The sequence below is a fragment of the Aquarana catesbeiana genome, linkage group LG02, assembly GCF_042186555.1.
Source record: "Aquarana catesbeiana isolate 2022-GZ linkage group LG02, ASM4218655v1, whole genome shotgun sequence".
Taxonomy (NCBI): Eukaryota; Metazoa; Chordata; class Amphibia; order Anura; family Ranidae; genus Aquarana; species Aquarana catesbeiana.
The window spans coordinates 707,222,302-707,241,344 of record NC_133325.1 but is presented as its reverse complement, the minus strand read 5'-3'; the positions used below and the strand labels follow the sequence as shown (position 1 = coordinate 707,241,344).

Here is a 19,043-nt window from a genome sequence, read left to right as displayed (position 1 = left end):
AGGCAAGAAAGAAAACGGACCCCCCCAGCTTACAACTTCACTAAGAGAAGCTGGGGGAGCGTGATGTGCAGTCTTCTAAAAGGTACTCAGCCACCCTAGCCCCTTAGACTGCAGCTTTCTTTAGAAAAAATGAGCAGGAGAGAGCCAGAGAGAGAGCGCCCCCTTTGGTCAGCCTGCAATTAGCCTCAGCCTCCCTAGCTGTGCGGCCCTGGTTCCTTGCGATGTCTCCCCACCGGAGGAAACACCAGAACTGAGGGGCCGGGGGAGAGCGGTGAGGTTTAAAGCTTTAAGTTGAAGGCGGTGTTTCCTCAGAAGGGGAGGAGCCAAGGTCTCTCTATGGTGCTGTCCTGAAAGACGGAAATGGGAAAATCCGATCGTTCTATACGCGGTGACGTAAAACACGTACGTCGGGACTATAAACGGGGCAGTGGCCAATAGCTTTCATCTCTTTATTTATTCTGAGCATGCGTGGCACTTTGTCCGTCGGATTTGTGTACACACGATAGGAATTTCCGACAACGGATTTTGTTGTCGGAAAATTTTATCTCCTGCTCTCCAACTTTGTGTGTCGGAAAATCCGATGGAAAATGTCCGATGGAGCCCACACACGGTCGGAATTTCCGACAACACGCTCCGATCGGACATTTTCCATCGGAAAATCCGACCGTGTGTACGGGGCATTAGGATTCTGTATCTGTGCATTGTTCTCCCAGGTAAACCTCCCTGTGGTGTTTCATATTTCAACCAGAACCACCAGCATTGTGCTTAATGAGGGCCAGTAGGCATGGGGCCTCATTAGGTACAACAGTCCGAGGGTGTTCTTGTTCAATACAGGCCAAGCTTTTGCTTTAAAGCAGATCTCAGCAAATATCAAAAACACACAGATGACAAAAATATATGCGAGTTGTTTTCTTGCCAAAAAAAAATATTTTTGCCAATTTGGTCCAGAGATTTACACCGTCATCACACAGCACAGTCAGGAAGAAGACAACACTTCCTCTGACACAGTGGTGTCATCTCTCCATCCTGAGCCTGCTGACTGAGGCAGCAGCAGACCAATGCAGTCATTTTCTCTGCTATTCTACCCTTTCCTCACATCAGCACAGTTCTTTGTCAACACTTTCACACACAGAATACCTAGTTGGCTCCTAATACTTTCCCTCTCTCTCCCAGTTTAAGTGATGCTGTATTGGAGGTTTTAGGACACTGATACCAAGTCAAATTCATATGCTTACACTCGTTAATGATTAATTAATGAATACATAGCTGCACTAATTTTTTACTTCAAATTGTGCATATTTTTACATAATTATATTGGTCCAGCTTGGAAAGTTTTCTCTGAATGGTGCCCGTTTTGAGCAAATGTCCCCCTGTGTTCACTGAGAAGTAAGACAGCTGCTCAGCACAGCAGCCAGAAGCCAGCGGCAATCACTGCATTAGCAGTGTCTACTACAGTGATTTTCTGCTTCCACAGGGATTGGCCAGGTATGACATTGCCTACTTACAATGATTCAAGCTGGACCAGTGTAACTACAAAACTGCAAAAACATGCATACCTGGAATTCGGCTTTGAAGCAGATCTTTACCCTGAAAACAAAAAATTTAAAGTCTGCAGCTACAAATAATGTAGCTCAGGCAAGTACAAAGTCTGGCCCGCGGGCCAATTGCGGCCCGCCTTTTGTGGCCCCCAAGCTCTGGGGGCCACAAAAGGTATATATGCTGGCTGCCTTGGAGGGGACAGGTAGGGGGCGGGACGAGTGCCGCACACACAGGGGTATTTCCTGCATACGAGGCAGCTTCTATAATAGGAAGTCCCGTCTCCTGCGCTGCCATTGGACAACTGTTCTGTCTATCATAGGAGGCGGGACTTTGTATTAAAGAGGCCACCTCATAAACAGGAAAACTCCTGTGTGTATGGCACTCGTCTCGCCCCCTCCCTCTCCCCTCCAAGGCTGCAGATGGGCATGGCTAAGGCTGCACTGAGGGCAATGGGTGTGCTGCATTCATGGCAATGGGGGTGCTGCATTCATGGCAATGGGGGTGCTGCATTCATGGCAATGGTAAGGCTGCATTCATGGCAATGGTAAGGCTGCATTCATGGCAATGGTAAGGCTGCATTCATGGCAAAGGTGGGGCTGCAGATGGGCACTGACCCTTATTTTGCTTCACAGTTCTTTATTTAAAATTGACATTTGTTTCCTGAAACTTCCCTCTTAAAGTGAAGGTGCATGCTATACGCAGATAAATACGGTATATCCAAATAACACACCCAAGCTCATCTCTTCACCACACACACAGCCACGAAGGCAAGATAATTCTTGCTGGGCAGTGTATTAGTGCTCGGACAAACGCATTTAGATCCAATTTTAATGTTTCAAAAAATGTCATGCAAAATGGTCGGCCCTCACACATGTTCACTTCATCAAAACTGGCCCTCTTTGAAAAAACTGCTGACTTTTAATAATAGAACACTTACTTGTCCAGGGATCCAGCGCTGTCATCACTCAAGCCAGCCCTTCGGCCGTCTTCGGGTACAGGCGCCAGCATGTTTACTTTGGGAAGCTTGCTGTGACCACTTGCAGCTTCCCACTGTGCATGCAAGAGCCACGCTGCACTTTGTGAATGTGACGTCTCCCAGAAGGCTGCATGGGAAGGAAGGGGGGGGGAAGCCAAACTTCCGCTTGGACAGTGATCCGACCGGAAGTGGGAGAGGGTAACTGTCAAAATCAGGTCACCCCCCCCCCCAAAAAAAAAAACAAAAAGTGACAAAACTTAAAAAGAGAAGTATGGGTTTTTTTGCATATTCATACTTACCTAGGTGGATGCAGCATCGATGCTGCAGCTGTCCCCCCCAGTGTCTTCACTGAGAACCAAGCCACCGAACATCGCAGATGGCTCGGTTCTCACTCCTCCCCAAGCAGAGAGCTGCTGACTGTCAGTCAGCATCTCTCCTGCTCTGCTCCTCCACGCTCATTGAAGCTCTGAGCTGTGGAAGGGCAGGGAGCAGCCATTTTAGCCTCTCAGCATCTTGCTGAGAGGCTGAGACTGCCATCAGTCCAGGCAACTGGTGGATCCAGACTTCCTAAGTTAGGATGACGTGCTGCCTGGACTTATTGCAGTGACGTCAGCGGAGAGCGGACTGTAGACCGCTCTCCACTGAAAACAGGTCACGGGAGTGCAAAACTAATTGCACTACTGTGACCCTTAGTAGAAGCCCAGCCTAAAAAGCTCAGGCTGGACTTCGCCTTTAAAGAGGAGGAGGAGGGGTGGAGGCTGACAAGCAGACTTCCACTTTTGGCTGAAGTTCTGCTTTAAGCATTTGTTCAGTGGGGCCTTCACTTACAAGCCTACCATGTAGTAATGACCTAGTAGTTCTTGTTTCTATTTGAAAAAGCAAATTTGCAGTAAAATCTCTCAGAAATTTATATCACACAAAGAGGATCGCCAAGCTAAAAAACTTGGCAAGGGTGTCAGATACAGCTTCTATAGCTTACACAGATGGTTAGGACATTCTCTACTAAGGAAAATCTGTGCTGACATAATGCTTCACATCACTACTTCCTAGGTCACTAACCCTGAACATATAAGCAAATGAATTCTTACTGCGTTCCAACTTCACTGGCTGCATACATGGTCTAGGTCAGTGACTCAAAAAGTACTGAATCAGAGGATCAGTCATGACAGCCAGACAACTTGAACTTTCTGAAGAAAGTCCAAAATGGCAGCCTCAATATTTCTCTCAGCATGTTTCTGCTGACCAGTGTTGCCAACCGCCAGTATTTTTACTGGCAGCCAGTAAAAAATGGGCACTTTTCTCCTGCCAGTAAATGCCAGTGAAAGAAAAAGGTTGCCAGTAAAAAATATGGCTGTAACGCTTGGCCGAGACCATCCGAGTGCCTGCTTCAGTGTGTTTGGATTGTGCTGGCAATGTGTCACGTGAAGTCATGGTGCAAGGGAACAAAGCAGCCAAAGCCTCATGTGCAGGTCTGTGGAATGGGAGGAAGACAAGCCGGGAGTGGACTGAAGGGACCACCTGGCATGGAGAGAGAGGGTCACTGTGACTCAGGAGGGGACGTGTCATGTTGGTGAGGTGCCATCATCATCTGTGCTGCTGCACATTGCTGTCTGTGTCACTGTGAGAGGCAATTGCATGTGTGTGTACCCTCCATTCTAATTTCTTGCCCTCTCGATTCCTGTCCTTCAGCTACTTATTTACTATGTTGAAAATAAAATAAGAAATATGTCTTTGCCTTAATATCTGCCTTAGATCACTTTGCTAATTGCAAATTGTACTTGTTTGTAGCCTAAAAACTGAAATTTGCATTTAAAACTGTAATTTTGTAACTTTTGGATATGCCAGTAAAAACGCGGCTGTGCCAGTAAATGTTGGGTGTCGTGTCAGTAAATTTCAGTCTGGTAGGTTGGCAACACTGCTGCTGACTATTAATGAAACAATTCAAAAACTGAAAAAAAAAATGGCAAATAGAAAATCTCTATACAAGATCTTTCTTTAAGGGTCATGTCATAATAAAGATTCTAATGCTGTACCTTTCAGACAGTGAGCTTCATGGACAGGTATTGAATAGTCATTAGTCCTGTCTTGTGCAGTATTTAAACATTTACAGGAACACCATCTGTCATAGAAGGGAGAGAGAGATTTTTCTGAAATTTTGAGTAATTAATCCTTAAAGTTCACAACAAGAGCACTGAAGTAGCAGCTCAGTTACCTTTCCCCAGAAGTGATTCAGCAGCCTTTCAGTCAAGGCAGATGCTCTGGGTAAGGAGAGGTTTACTGCTGATACTAGGATTTAGATGACCTCAGGGCTACTGATGTGATGGTTGAGAATGCATTGCTCCATGATGCCTTCAGCTACAGAGGTCAGTGAAGGATCGTGTTAAAGCTCAGTCACTACTTGCTAAGAATTTATAAATACTTGAATGTCCATAGCTGGGCCACAGGTTCGCTTTTCATTTGCCAAGTTTTTTTTCCTGTATAGAGGGCTGTGATTTCATGTGTGTGAGGTGTACTCTTAGTTTATTAATTTATGTAAAAAAATGATTAATGTTAGTGAAACTCACTCAAACCTTTCTTTTATTTTGGCAGCATTCCAAAAATGCGTTCTGAAAGTATAAGCACCGAGTGTCCAGCCAAGAGGATGACCTGCAAACAAGCAGACATCTACCAGCACATTGGCACAGGAAGCAATGAGGAGTCAGACACCATTAAACGGAACAGGGGGAAGAAACACAGGGACTATGTTGCTGAAACTGGCACTATCTTAAGAAGCCACAAATCGGATCAGAAACAAAAGACCTCTAACAGAAAAGCAGATGATCTTTCTCGGGATGACCTTCTGTTCCTGCTTAGCGTGCTGGAGGGAGAGCTGCAAGTCAGTTGTTTTTCATGCTTCACGCAATAAGCAGACCATATATTTGGATTATACATATGGGTCTCTCTTGCCAACATAGGCTGTTATTATAAATCACATGTGAAAGCACTGTCATTATTACATGCTAATGGTATGCACATCCTCACTCTATCACAGACAACAAGGACAATATTAGGTTCGGGTTGAATGTGAGTCTGCCCTGTGGGAAGTGATGTTCAGATTTGTTTTACTGCACAGTATGACAGTCATTTCACATTGAATTTCTTTCATCAGCTGCCAGATATATATATACAGACATTCTTTATATTCTGTTTAGGATGCACTTATCTAATGAGTTACTGTGAAAATCTACATTTTTATAACATTTTCTGCCTAAAACACATTTGTTTTTCCACTTTTTTCGCAATTATATTGAATTACTTTCCTCTCTCCTTATTCAATCTTTTTTATTTTGATGTCACTCTGGCTCCTTCAACTTTTTTAAATGCCTCTGTCTGCCATGGGGGACCTGTCAACACAAGGAGCCTACAGTGATCCAAAAAATGGCTAATGGGACTGTAGTGACTGTAACTGTCAGTCATAAATAGAATAGAAAAGTACATATCAAATTTACTCTAAGGAGAGCAGCAAAGCATGCAGTTTTTTATTTTATGTGGCCAGGCTATGGAGAGTCCAGTATTTATATAAGTATATATGTGGGCAAAATCTTAAACCTAAATCAGCACAGCTCTCCAGTTCATGTGAATTGTTACTTTGCAGTTTATTTACTAAAGCTGGAGAGTGCAAAACCAGTCTCACTTCTGCATAGAAACCAATCATCTTCCAAGTTTTATTTCCAAAGCTGAGGTTAGAAGCTGATTGGTTTCTCTGCAGAAGTGAGACTGATTTTGCACTCTGCAACTTTAGTAAATAAACCCCCTTTATGTCTATATATAAATAATGCAAGTACCAAAAAATGCCTGTTGATCATGGTAAAAATGCAGGCAGTTTCCAGTAAGTGCGCTGACAACGCTGCCACTGCTGCACTGAAATCTCCAGCAGCGTTGTCAGCCTTGGCCAAGTTCTCTTCATCTGTATAACCCCTCATTGTTTACTTTCTTAGCAATCACTGCTCTCCCATCCTATCTGCCTGTTATTAACACAGCCTCCCCCCACCAAATTTCTGTTGTTGCAATGCAGCAATTGCAAAGTTGTCAGTCCACTACAGGAAGTTAGTAGCCTACTGTATTTCTAGAAGGATTATCAGGATCAGCAGCATTTTTCAAAATAACATGGAAAAATAAGCATGTGTTGGAGAGCTGCGCTGAATATGTTTTTTGCTGATACTGCCCACAGATTCAATTTAACAAGCAGTATATCAGCTTTAACACAATGTCCCAGTAACCTCTGTAGCTGCAAGCACTGTGAAGCAATTTATACTCAAAGTTGACATCAGAAGCACGGATGTTCTAGTCTTTTTTACAGCAGCTCGTTTCCCTTTTCCCATCAGTGACTCAGCAGCTTTCTCATGTAAACACAGTGTAGGTGCTCTGTCAGGGAGGTGCATTGTATTCTAAGCTATTATGAATTAGAACCCGATTTGAGTGGTCCTAATCTGAAACTTGAGAATGGATTTTCCCACAATGCCTGCAACTACCGAGGGCTTCATTTAAAGTGGTTGTAAAAGCTTAAAATGGTTGTAACCCTAAACAAAAAAAAAAATATCCTGTTCCTTTAACCACTTAAGGACAGAGCCTAGTTTTGAGATTTGGTATTTACAATAATATATACAATTTTTGGGGGTTTTAACACCCTAGAGAATAAAATGCGGTCATTGCAATACTTTCTGTCGCACCGTATTTGCGCAGCGGTCTTACAAGCGCACTTTTTTTCTGGAAAACATACACTTTTTTAAATTAAAAAATAAGACAACAGTAAAATTATCCCATTTTTTTTTATATTGTGAAAGATGATGCTACGCCAAGTAAATTGATACCCAACATGTCACGCTTGAAAATTGCGCCCTATCATGGAATGGCGACAAACTTTTACCATTAAAAATCCCCATAGGCGATGTTTAAAAAAATTCTACAGGTTGCATGTCTTGAGTTACAGAGGTCTAGGGCTAGAATTATTGCTTTCGCTCTAACGATCGTGGTGATACCTCACATGTGTGGTTTGAACACCGTGTACATATGCGGGCGCTACTCACATATGTGTTCGCTTCTACACGCGAGCTCGGCGGGACGGGGCGCGCCCAAATTTTTTTTTTTAATTATTTATTTTACTTTGTATTCTGCATTTTTACACTGTTCTTTTGAAAAAAAAATTGTGTCACTTTTATTCCTATTACAACATCCTTGTAATAGAAAAAAAGCATGACAGGACCTTTTAAATAGGAGATCTGAGATCAAAAAGACCTCAGATCTCATATTTAAACTAAAATGTAATAAAAAAAAAAAAAAGAAATTTGGAAAAAAATTAATTAAAAAATGTCCCTTTAAGAGCTATGGGCGGAAGTGACATTTTGACGTCGCCTCCGCCCTGCAATGGTATGGAGCCAGGTGGGGGCCATCTTCCCCTCAGTCAGCTCCATACCACACAGGGAGAAGGATCCGATCGCCTCCACTGGCGTCTCCGGTAAGCGACGGAGGGCACCGAAGTGCGGTGGGAGGGCCCCTCTCCCGCCACCGATAAAAGTGATCTTGCGGCAAATCCGCCGCAGAGACCACTTTTATCTGAAAGCCGGGACATGGTTAAAGCATGTTAAACCACATAGTGCTTTTGTGTGTCCTAAACAAAGTAATCATGGTTGCTGATCGTTCATTATCGCGGTCAGTCTACATGCCTTCATCAACCCACTCTCCTCCTCTCTTCACTCCTCCCTCCCTGTCAGCTGCTGTGTGAGCCGCCCCTCCCCTCCCCTCCCATCGCTGTTCCAAATGGCAGTAAATAACTGCTCACAATTACTGCCAGCTCCTCTGCTAGGACAAAATGTACTACACAGTGTCTTTGTTTTTTAAAATGCCTTATTTTGCCTAGCTGATCTGCGGTCAAGTGACCACCCATCAGACGTCAGAAGCGAATCTCAGCCCCTCCCTCTGTAGTGCATAGATTGGAGAAGAAGAGTGGCAGGTAGTCATGTGACCGCAGATCGGCGAGGTGAAATAGGATATTTAGAAGAAGACTAAAAAAAAAAAAAAAAAAAAAAAAAACACACATACACTGTGTAGTACATTTTGTCCTAGCAGAGGGGCTGGCAGTAATTGTGAGCACTGCCTTTACAACCACTTTAAGATTTTTAACATTAATGCATTCTCTGCACTAAGGTAAAAGCCTTCCATGGTCAGCTCCACTACCCAGCCCCCCTAAATACTTAGCTGAGCCCAATCTCGATCCAGTGCTGCTCTCTCTCTCCTCACTGGACATGGAGGCAGCAGCAGAGGCCATTGTCTATAAAATCCTGTAAGGCGGGAGTAGGGGGTGGGGCTAACCCGCTCTGTTTGTGTGAACAGACACACACAGTCCAGCTCAGGATCGAGCCCACATATGTGCCACCATAGAAAGCGGCTTCCTATAGTGGCACATGTAGAAGAGGAGGAGCCTGGAGAGCCGACGTGGGACTGCAGAAGAGAAGGACTGGAGTTGCACAGAGCAGGTACATATGACATGTTATTTAAAAAAAAAAAAAAAATTAAAACATTTTTAACTTTATAATCCCTTTAAAGCGTGTTTACAGCTAAGAATATGTAAATACCTGGATATCGAACACCTAGCCATAGGTTCACTTTAAGTCCACTCACATCATAAGCAACTCGAAAAATGTAAGTCACTAAGCATACGTTATTAAAAAATATGGGCAGCATATTGGATAAAGATCCAGTTCATAAGGAACAGACATAAAGTGCATCCAAAAATTATTCACAGCGCTTCACTTTTTCCACATTTTATGTTATGTTACAGCCTTATTCCAAAATTGATTATATCATTATTTTACTCAAAATTCTGCAAATGATACCCCATAATGACATCGTGAAATCTTTGCAATTTTATTAAAAAATCACATGTACAGGTCCCACAGTTAACAGTGCATGGCAGAGCACAAAACAAGCCATGAAGTCCAAAGGATTGTCTGTAGACCTCAGAGAAAGGATTGTATCGAGGCACAGATCTGAGGAAGGGTACAGAAACATTTCTGCAGCATTGAAGGTCCCAATGAACACAGTGGCCTCCATCATCTGTAAATTGGAAGAAGTTTGGAACCACCAGTACTCTTCCTAGAACGGTCCTCCTGGCCAAACTGAGCAATCAGGGGACAAGGGCCTTACTCAGGGAGGTAACCAAGAATCCGATGGTCACTCTGACAGGGTTTCAGCATATCTCCGTGGTGAGAGGAGAACCTTACATAAGAACAACCATCTCTGCAGCACTCCACCAATCAGGCCTGTATGGTAGAGTGGCCAGACGGAAGCCACTCCTCAGTAAAAGACACGACAGCTCACTTGGATTTTGCCATAAGGCACCTGAAGGACCCTGACCATGAGAAACAAAATTCTCTGGTCTGATGAAACAAAGATTGAACTCTTTGGCCTGAATGGCAAACGTCATGTCTGGAATAAACCTGGCACCGCTCATCACCTGGCCAATACCATCCCTACAGTGAAGCATGGCGGTGGCAGCATTATGCTGTGGGGATGTTTTTCAGCGGCAGGAACTGGGAGATTGGTCAGGATCGAGGATCGAGGGTCGAAGATTGGTCAGGATCGAGGGAAAGATGAGTGCAGAAATGTACAGAGACATCCTTGATGAAAACCTTCTCCAGAGCGCTCTGGACTTCAGACTGGGGCATCGGTTCATCTTCCAACAGGACAACGACCCTAAGCACACAGCCAAGATAACAAAGCAGTGGCTACGGGACAACTCTGTGAATGTCCTTGAGTGGCCCAATCAGAGCCCGGACTTGAACCTGATTGAACATCTCTGGAGAGATCTGAAAATGGTTGTGCACCGACGCTCCCCGTCCAACCTGATGGAGCTTGAGAGGTCCTGCAAAAAAGAATGGGAGAAACTGCCCAAAAAAAGGTGTACCAAGCTTGTAGCATCATATTTAAAAAGACTTGAGGCTGTAATTGGTGCCAAAGGTGCTTCAACAAGGTATTGAGCAAAGGCTGTGAATACTTCTATACATGTGATTTTTTTGTAAAGATTTCAAACAAACTTCTTTCACGTTGTCATTTTGGGGTATTGTTTGTAGAATTTTGAGGAAAATAATTAATTTAATCCATTTTGAAATAAGCCGCATAACAAAAGGAGGAAAGAGTGAAGCGCTGTGAATACTTTCCAGATACAGTGTAGTTGACTTAGGTCATAGGTTCAGGCAGGAGGCAAACAGATGTTGTTAAAGAAGCAGGCAGAAGGTTAGGGTTGGCAGTAGACAGGCAAGAATATCCCAACACAGATCAGGAGTACCTCAGAAAAGCAATCAGAACATTGAGGATGCTAGAGCAAACAAGAACTTAAAGGAAAGCTTTTTGCTTGGGCATTAAAGCAGTACACTGAGCCAACTTTAAGCCAACCACTTACTGAATGAACCTCAGTGTAGGTCACGGCATCAGGCGGAGGGGATTGCTAATTTAGTGATCATGCACATAGTCTGTATGTGCTACATTTCAGTAGAGAAAGCTGATGAGGGCAGGAATAAGTAATGGTTTTATTAGAAATAAATCCTATATCCAAATAAAATGTATAACATTATAGAATTGCAGTTTTCTCTAGATGTGGTATTATGTGTATAGGACTTTATATAAAACTGTTTTACTTATCTGTATTGACAGCTTTTCTGCTGCTATGAGCTCCTCTGATCAGTTAAAATGGTGGAATTTTCAATGGCTACACAGAGCTGCATTCAGAATATTCTGGAGGCTTTTGGATATAGTGATGAATGATTAAAACCTGTGTCAGGTTTTAATGCTATCTGGGGTTTCGTAAAGTCTCTTTCAGACGTGCAGCAGTATAGTATATAACTTTTCAGAGAGCAGTAGGGCAGCAACTGACTGGCATTCAGGAGGCACTACTACCACCACCTGATGCCTATTTTTTTTTTTTTTTTAAAGCGTAACAGCAATTTAAAATTTTGGAACTATGCTGCAACTGCAAGCCAATGGGCTAACTTGACAGGTGGTGCCAACACTGCAACCTGAGTTAAAATTTGCTGCGGCAAAGTAAAAAGGTTGTCTTTGGGACAGTGAGAAAGAGGAAATTTCTCTAACGGAGTCCAGGACAGCAGTTAAACCTGATATGGGTTCTAATCTTTCCCCTACCTACCCAAAATGTAAAAAAAAAATTAAAAAATTTGTAAACAGAGACAGTTTAATGTAATAATCACTCCAGGCTCCCTGGAGGAGTGTTTTTGGCATAATCCAGGAGCAGTGGTTTTTGGCTTAAGACAATGGACCTGCCCTCCCAGGAGGAACCGTGTTCAGGTAGAGACACTGATTGGTTGGTTAGAATGAAGTGTTGAATCAGAGGCTCTGGCTGAGTGTAGTTCCTGAACTATGACAGCAGAAATATTGTTCCAATCTGCAGCCTAAGAGCCTAAACGCTGGCCATACATGGTAAGATTTCTCTAATTCAGCCCCCACAAAAAACATGGATGGAAGAATCTCCTCTGTCAGTTATTGAATTCTGACAGCCGGCACCCTCAGCTGATATTATTGGCTGTCAGTTGACAATTTTCCACCCTATCCTTTGATATACAGACCAAAGGGTGTCGAGCAGAAGAGTGCCGACAGGGCCACCCATGGCTCAAATTCTGTCTGGTCCATCAGGGAACTGGTCCAAATTTGCTCTGTGTTTTGCCAGCTTAGAGGTGTAGGCCCTTTTTAAGAGGACACATAACCAGGAATGCAATACAGATATACAAACTGAAGTGCCGTAATAAGGTTTTCTGTTTTCACCAGGCACGAGATGAAGTAATATCTTTGCCAGCTTAGAGGTGTAGGCCCTTTTTAAGAGGACACATAACCAGGAATGCAATACAGATATACAAACTGAAGTGCCGTAATAAGGTTTTCTGTTTTCACCAGGCACGAGATGAAGTAATATCTGTGCTAAAGGCTGAGAAAATTGATCTGGCATTACTGGAAGCTCAATACGGATTTGTGACTCCAAAACGTGTTTTAGAGGCTCTTCAGAGAGATGCTATTCAATGTAATGCTACACAATGGCAAGAAGATATTTATGAAAAGCCAATATGTGAGGTATGTGCCAAAGTTTTTTTCCTATACCAACAAAGTTTTCAAAACACAACTGTTTGTTTTGTAGAGTAAATGGTCTTGCCATCACATTGTGGAATATACAGCGGGGGATTGCAGAACCTGGACCTAAAGTGGCTATTTATATAGTGAACACACTTGGGCTCAGGGGCTCCTGGAAAACTCTGATTGAGACTTAAAGAGGAAGTAAATCCTGGTGGGTTTTTCTTCCTCCCTGCAAAGTAAAGGCATAATGTGCTAGTATGCAACGCATACTAGCACATTATGTTACACTTACCTGCAAACGAAGCCAGCGTCATCCCTGCTGCAGGCCGCATTCATCTTCGCCTGTCTCCCTTCTAGGAGCATGCGCGGGAGCCGCCGGTCACAGCACATTTGCTGAAAAAACAGCACGGGCGGTTGTTCCTTCAACGCGCATGATGTCATTGGCGCAGTAAACAGTAAATATCTCTTGAACGACGCACGTTTAGGACATATTTCCAGTAGCTATAGGTAAGCCTTATTCTAGGCTTACCTATAGGTACAACTTCCGCATGGAGGTTTAGAAACTCTTTAAAGTTATACTAAAGTCTATTTTTTTTTAATCTAAAAACAAACATACATTTTATACTTAACCTGCTCTGTGCAGTGAATTTGCACAGAGCAGGCCAGATCCTCCTCTTCTCGGGTCCCTCTTCGGCGCTCCTGGACCCTCCTTCCTACTGAGTGCTCCCACAGAAAGTAGCCTGCTATGTGGGCACCTGAGCCGAGCCGCAGCTCTGTGTGTCCATTAAGACATGGAGCGGCGGTCCGGCCCCGCCCTTCACTCTCATTGGCTCACTGACTTTGGGAAACAGCAGCAGGAGCCAATTGCACTGTTTCAGCCAATCAGGAGGGAGAGTCCCGGGCAGCCGAGACTCTTGGGCAACATTGCTAGATTAAGATGGGGCTCCGGTAAGTATTAGGGGGGCTGATGCACACTGAAGGTTTTTTATCTTAATGCATAGAATGTAGAAAGATTTAAAAAAAAACCTGCTGACTTTACAACCACTTTAATGATGGACTTAAGGATGTTTTTTAGACAGATTAAGAGCCTCTGTCAAACCTTTTAATTGAGGTACAAATAGGTTATCCAATATACTGTGTGCTATATGCTCTCATCCCTGAATTCAGTATATACAAACATAAGTAATAGTAGCCAACGACATTAAGAGGGACATATAGAAGCAAGAAGAACACTCCATATATAAAAACCATGAATTGTATTATAAACATTTAGGTCAAATATAAACCACAATTAGGAAAGGAACAACACAGTGCTAAGTTTTGGGATTCACATAGTTGGTTAGATCCAATATGATCCACATGTAGACGTGATGCATTTCGATTGATCTTTCTCAGGAGTACATGTAAATGATCAGCCTTATGAAACCTTAAATTCTCTTCATAGAAACATAGATTCACTGGAATCCAACAGATGTATAGCATCTTTCTCCCATGGGCGGAAGCAGAAGATTCCTGTAAGGTACAAGGTACATACAGAGAATGACAGAAGGTGTTTAAGGGCCCTCATTGATCATCCATATTTCTAGCACAAGTCATCCTATAGGGAAATATCGGGAGCACGCATCAACTAAATGGTCAAGGCACAACACCATCTATGCATCAACAGGGTAAAGAGGGCCAGGGGCTTATCCACATCCTTTTGTCAAACAACTTTAAATATTAAAATCACGGGGGCGTGTCCGGATGTGAACAGCGGCGGACGTGTTGGAGAGGAGCTCCGGGTATCCTGAACACCATCCTCTGCCATCCGTGCCATCAATTAGAAAAAAAAGCCAGAATACCTGCCTGTAGGCTTCTCCTACATCATCTGCTGCTCCCTGTGCCTATATTGCAACTCTCGGGCCCGTGATCTTCTGGGGATCCCTTGATGAACCACGGCTGCGGCCGCCGCCATTCTCAGGGTCACAGCAAGCTGGAGGAAGCTGTTCCTGGCCTGGTGAAGAGGTAAGGGAACTCCTTACCATCCGACCTACCCCCCCAGGTGTTTGTCAGAGCTGGATGGTCCGTGGGGCCGTTTAAATCGTCCGCCGCGGCCGCGGCCTAGTGCGGCCTAGTGAAGCCTCCAGGCCACCGGACTTTCCTACACCGCCGGCCGGCGGAGGAGCGCCGCGGCCGGCCTGCTTTGTAATTGGGAGCGGGGACACTGCTGCGCTCGCACATCCCATCATCCCTTCACCATCCTGCAGAAAAACAGCTCAGTTAGCTGGTGGGGGCTGTCATACGTGGGCTGGGTGAGGAGTCCTGGGGCCCAGCATCCCGATTCACCCCTCTGCCTTCATCTTGGCTACCTGGGCCTCTCCTGCATAGTGCTCACGATCGGCTCTTCCCACTGGATTGTCACTACTAGCAAGTTACACGGGGGGCTGCTGGCGACTACTGCCCACCTCTCTGTGCTGCGGACTTCTGGGACTAAATACCTGCGGCATACCTGTAGTACCCTTCTAACCGCTGCACTGGGCCCTGAAGTCTATCCTCTGTTGGGACTGGGATCCTAAAATCTGTACCGCACTGCTGCCTTGAAAATACCCCAGTGGTGAACACTATTACAGTGACTGACTGGCTGCTGTGTGGCTGTGGGGGTGCCCTCTCCCTCCCCTCATTCTAATTGTACACTGAAGGCTGATTATTACCCAGCTCCATTTTATCAATCTCTTGCCTTCAGCTTCATGGGCCCTAAGCAGCGGCCCAAAAATTCATCCACACCAGGCCGCTCAGCCCCTGTACCGGCTACACAGCCTGACTCTTCTCTCATAGGGAGGCTGCAGGAACTGCTGACCGAATTAGCCATGGAGCACGAGGCTTCGCCGAGTGCGGCTCTCCCTGCCCCACCCTCCCAGGACAGCACCGCATTGATCCTGGCCGCCATTGAACAAAGCAAAACCTCCATGCTGGTGAGAATAGACCGATTAGCTGAAGAATGTAATCTCATTAGAAACGACCTGGATAAGATTAGGGGCAGGCTGACTGAATCGGAAACCAGAATTTCTGCCACTGAAGATCTTACAGCTACCCACTCCAATACCATAGCGGAATTGCAACGCACAGTACAATCGCTTGTCGCCAAAGCCGATGACGCAGAAAACAGGGCGAGACGCAACAATGTTCGAGTCCTGGGTCTCCCTGAGGGGGAGGAAGGTGACAGACCGGCGGAGTTCGCGGAAGAGTTCTTCAAAAGTCTGCTAGGCCTCGCAGATATCTCCCCGACCTATGTCGTCGAGCGTGCCCATCGTGTACCCACGGGACGCACTATCCCTGGTGCGAGTCCCCGACCCTTCTTGGTTCGCTTCCTCAACTTCAGGGACCGAGACAGGATCCTTTCCGCAGCTCGCAAACATCCTTCGCTCCAGTATGGCAATTCTGCAGTCCTATTATTTCCGGATTTTTCAGCTGACCTGCAGCGCAAGAGGAAGTCCTTTAATGACGTCCGTAGACGCCTACGCGAAAAGGACATTAAATACAGTATGTTGTACCCCAGTCGTCTCCGGGTCCCCCATAATGGTTCGGTCAGGTTCTTCGACTCTCCGGCTGATGCAGATGACTGGCTAAACAACCTGGGGTGAGCACCAGATATTATCCCTTACTACAAGTGGCTCCCCGATAGTTTCATAATAATTCTATCTCCCTTCCGGATCCGGGCTCGTGGGGATTTTGTCCAGTTATCAGTCTGTTGTATAGCCCCCTTGGGTCTTATCACCTAAAGTTGTTGCTAATTGACTCCTGAACTCCCATGCAGGACTTACCCGTTATGCTGCGTGGGAGACCAACCTAACCCCGGGAGCTGGCATGTTTAATCTACACCTGATTATGATTTTTCTCTTGCAAGAGCCATTGATCACCGGAGATTCCTCTAGTTCAGGACTAGACATGCAGTACTTCTACATTCTTCTACCCCCGGAGCTACCTTGTTGGACACACCTCACTACAGTATCTACCCCCCCCCCCCCCCCAGTTTTTCTTTACGCCAATTGAAGAGGCATCAGCGGCACTGAATCGCCGCACTTTGGAACTTTTCACAGAAGTCTGAAGTTCTAGGAGTTTTGAGTTCAGGTTTTAGGGTATTAAACTGGCCATAGTTCTATTTTTCTTTTTTTTTCTCTGTTAGGGGTACTTCATGGTCAGTAGGGAGTTTACAGGTTACTGTTTCTGTTTATTTTTTTTTTTGTACGCTCTATATCCACTGACTGATGTATATACATATACATGTGTTCTGTCAATGCTCACCATGCCCAGTGTAAAATTTGTTCTCCTCTTTGCATTCTCCCTTGGGCCCAAGGGGGCTGATCCCTCACACGTAGGTATCATTATGCTGCATTATAAATTGTTATTGCCTTTATGGAGTTAAAACTGATAACATGGAATGTACGAGGTCTTAATAATAAGGTTAAAAGGGCATTAATGTTCAAATACCTGAATAATCACAAACCCCATATCTTGTTCCTGCAGGAGACCCATCTCCTGGGGAATAAGATCCTAGCACTACGTAGACCCTGGGTACGGCAAGCATTTCATGCAACGTACTCCAGTTACGCCAGAGGAGTGGCCATCTTATTAAACAAATCCCTTGCATATAAGGTCCTACATCTTCAAACTGATCAGGAAGGCCGATTCATAATCCTCTTACTGGAGATCAGAGCAGTGGTCTATGCTTTAGTAAATGTATACATTCCCCCTCCTTTCAACCAACAGGTCCTCTACAAAATATATGAACATTTAGCTACATTACAGTTCTCCAGACTTTACATAGCTGGAGACTTTAATTCTATTCTGGACCCATCTCTGGACTCGTCCAATCCAAATAGGGTGTTTTCACCGGACCTACTTCAATGGGCACAAGCACTTAATTACACTGAGATCTGGAGATGGAAGCACCAAACCACTAGGGTTTACTCCTTTCACTCCACCACTCATAAATCAGGCTCCAGGATCGACCTGGTCTTTGGCAACACCTGTGCCCTGGCGGCGGTGAGGGGGGTCTCGTACTTACCTGCGGGCCTCTCTGATCATGCGCCCTTAGAGGTCACCTTGGGGTTGTCTGACACCAGGAGTCGAGACTGTTGGCGTTTAGCACCAAAATGGTTACAGGACACGAGGGTGGAGGAGGAAGTCTCTCCTAAACTACAACAATATTGGGAGATCAATGAGAACTCAACCTCAGCACAGGTAGTCTGGGACGCCTTTAAGGCCAACACCAGGGGTGAATATATTTCAGCTATCAAGACGGTTCGTTCTGAGATGTCCTATCAGGTCCAGGCCCTTGAGGAGGGAGAGGCTAAGGCAGCGGAGGCTTTTTCTGGTTCCCCGACTCGGGATCACTTCAGCCAGCTAGCTGAGGCAAGAAGAGCATTGTCTCTACATCTTGCATCGGCCACGCATCTGGATTTAAAATCTCTGGCGGGGAAGATCTTTGAGTCCGGAGACAAGAACAGCAAACTTCTAGCAAATTTAGTTGCGGACTCTAAAATGCAGACAGTGGTGTCAGAAATACGTGGTTCGGATGGTCAGGTGCTTTCTACTCCTGAGCAAATTTTGGATGAATTCAGATCCTTTTATGAAAAATTATATGAAGCAGTCCCTGGCTGGCCTGAGGAACGGCGTAGGGAGTTTTTACATTCCCTGCACCTACCCACTCTTTCACAGGAGGATCTTGAATTTTTAGATAAGGATTTTACCACTGAGGAGATAGAGGCAGCGATTTGTTCGTTCCCCAGTGGAAAAACACCGGGACCAGATGGCCTGCCGGGTGAATGGTACAGAATGTATGCCTCTTTAGTTGCACCAAAACTGTTGAAGGTCTTCTCTGAAAGTAAAAGGCAGATGTCCTTGCCCCCTTCTATGTACCAGGCACACATAGTCCTCATTCCTAAGCCCGGCAAAGACATATCCCTCTGTCCTTCCTATAGGCCGATCTCCTTGCTAAACTATGACCTCAAGATCTTGACAAAAATACTAGCGACCAGACTGCGGACGATTCTACCATCCCTAATTAATATAGACCAGACTGGTTTCATGCCAGGGAAATCAACAGATATAAATCTACGTAGAGTGTTTACACATCTTCAGCTGCCTCCCACTGAGTCCTCCACGAGGGTATTGGTTGCGCTAGATATTGAAAAGGCATTTGATTCGGTGGCATGGCCTTATATGTCTTCGGTTCTTGAGGTTATGGGTTTTGGAGAAGAATTCCGTAGGTGGATTGATATTTTGTATAAGGACCCAACAGCGCAGATAAAACTTAATGGTGCTCTGTCGGCACCTTTTTCGGTGGAAAGAGGTACGAGACAAGGTTGTCCGCTGTCACCGGCTTTGTTTGCCTTGGTGATGGAACCACTTGCTTCGGCCTTAAGACAGGCAGAGG

General features: G+C 45.0%; 2 protein-coding genes across 3 annotated transcripts in view; one reads left to right on the top strand and one right to left on the bottom strand.

The window, feature by feature from the left end:
* The window catches only part of CMSS1 (cms1 ribosomal small subunit homolog), a 507,566-nt gene that overhangs the window by 272,683 nt on the left and 215,840 nt on the right, over nt 1-19,043 (bottom strand). The gene's annotated exons all lie outside the window — the stretch shown is intronic.
* FILIP1L (filamin A interacting protein 1 like) overlaps nt 1-19,043 on the top strand; it is a 440,288-nt gene that overhangs the window by 219,811 nt on the left and 201,434 nt on the right. Inside the window, exons 2-3 of the mRNA XM_073616962.1 lie at nt 5,105-5,390; nt 12,455-12,628. Of these exons, the coding sequence (XP_073473063.1) occupies nt 5,115-5,390; nt 12,455-12,628 (450 nt within the window). The 5' untranslated portion in view covers nt 5,105-5,114. The remainder of the gene's footprint in view (nt 1-5,104; nt 5,391-12,454; nt 12,629-19,043) is intronic.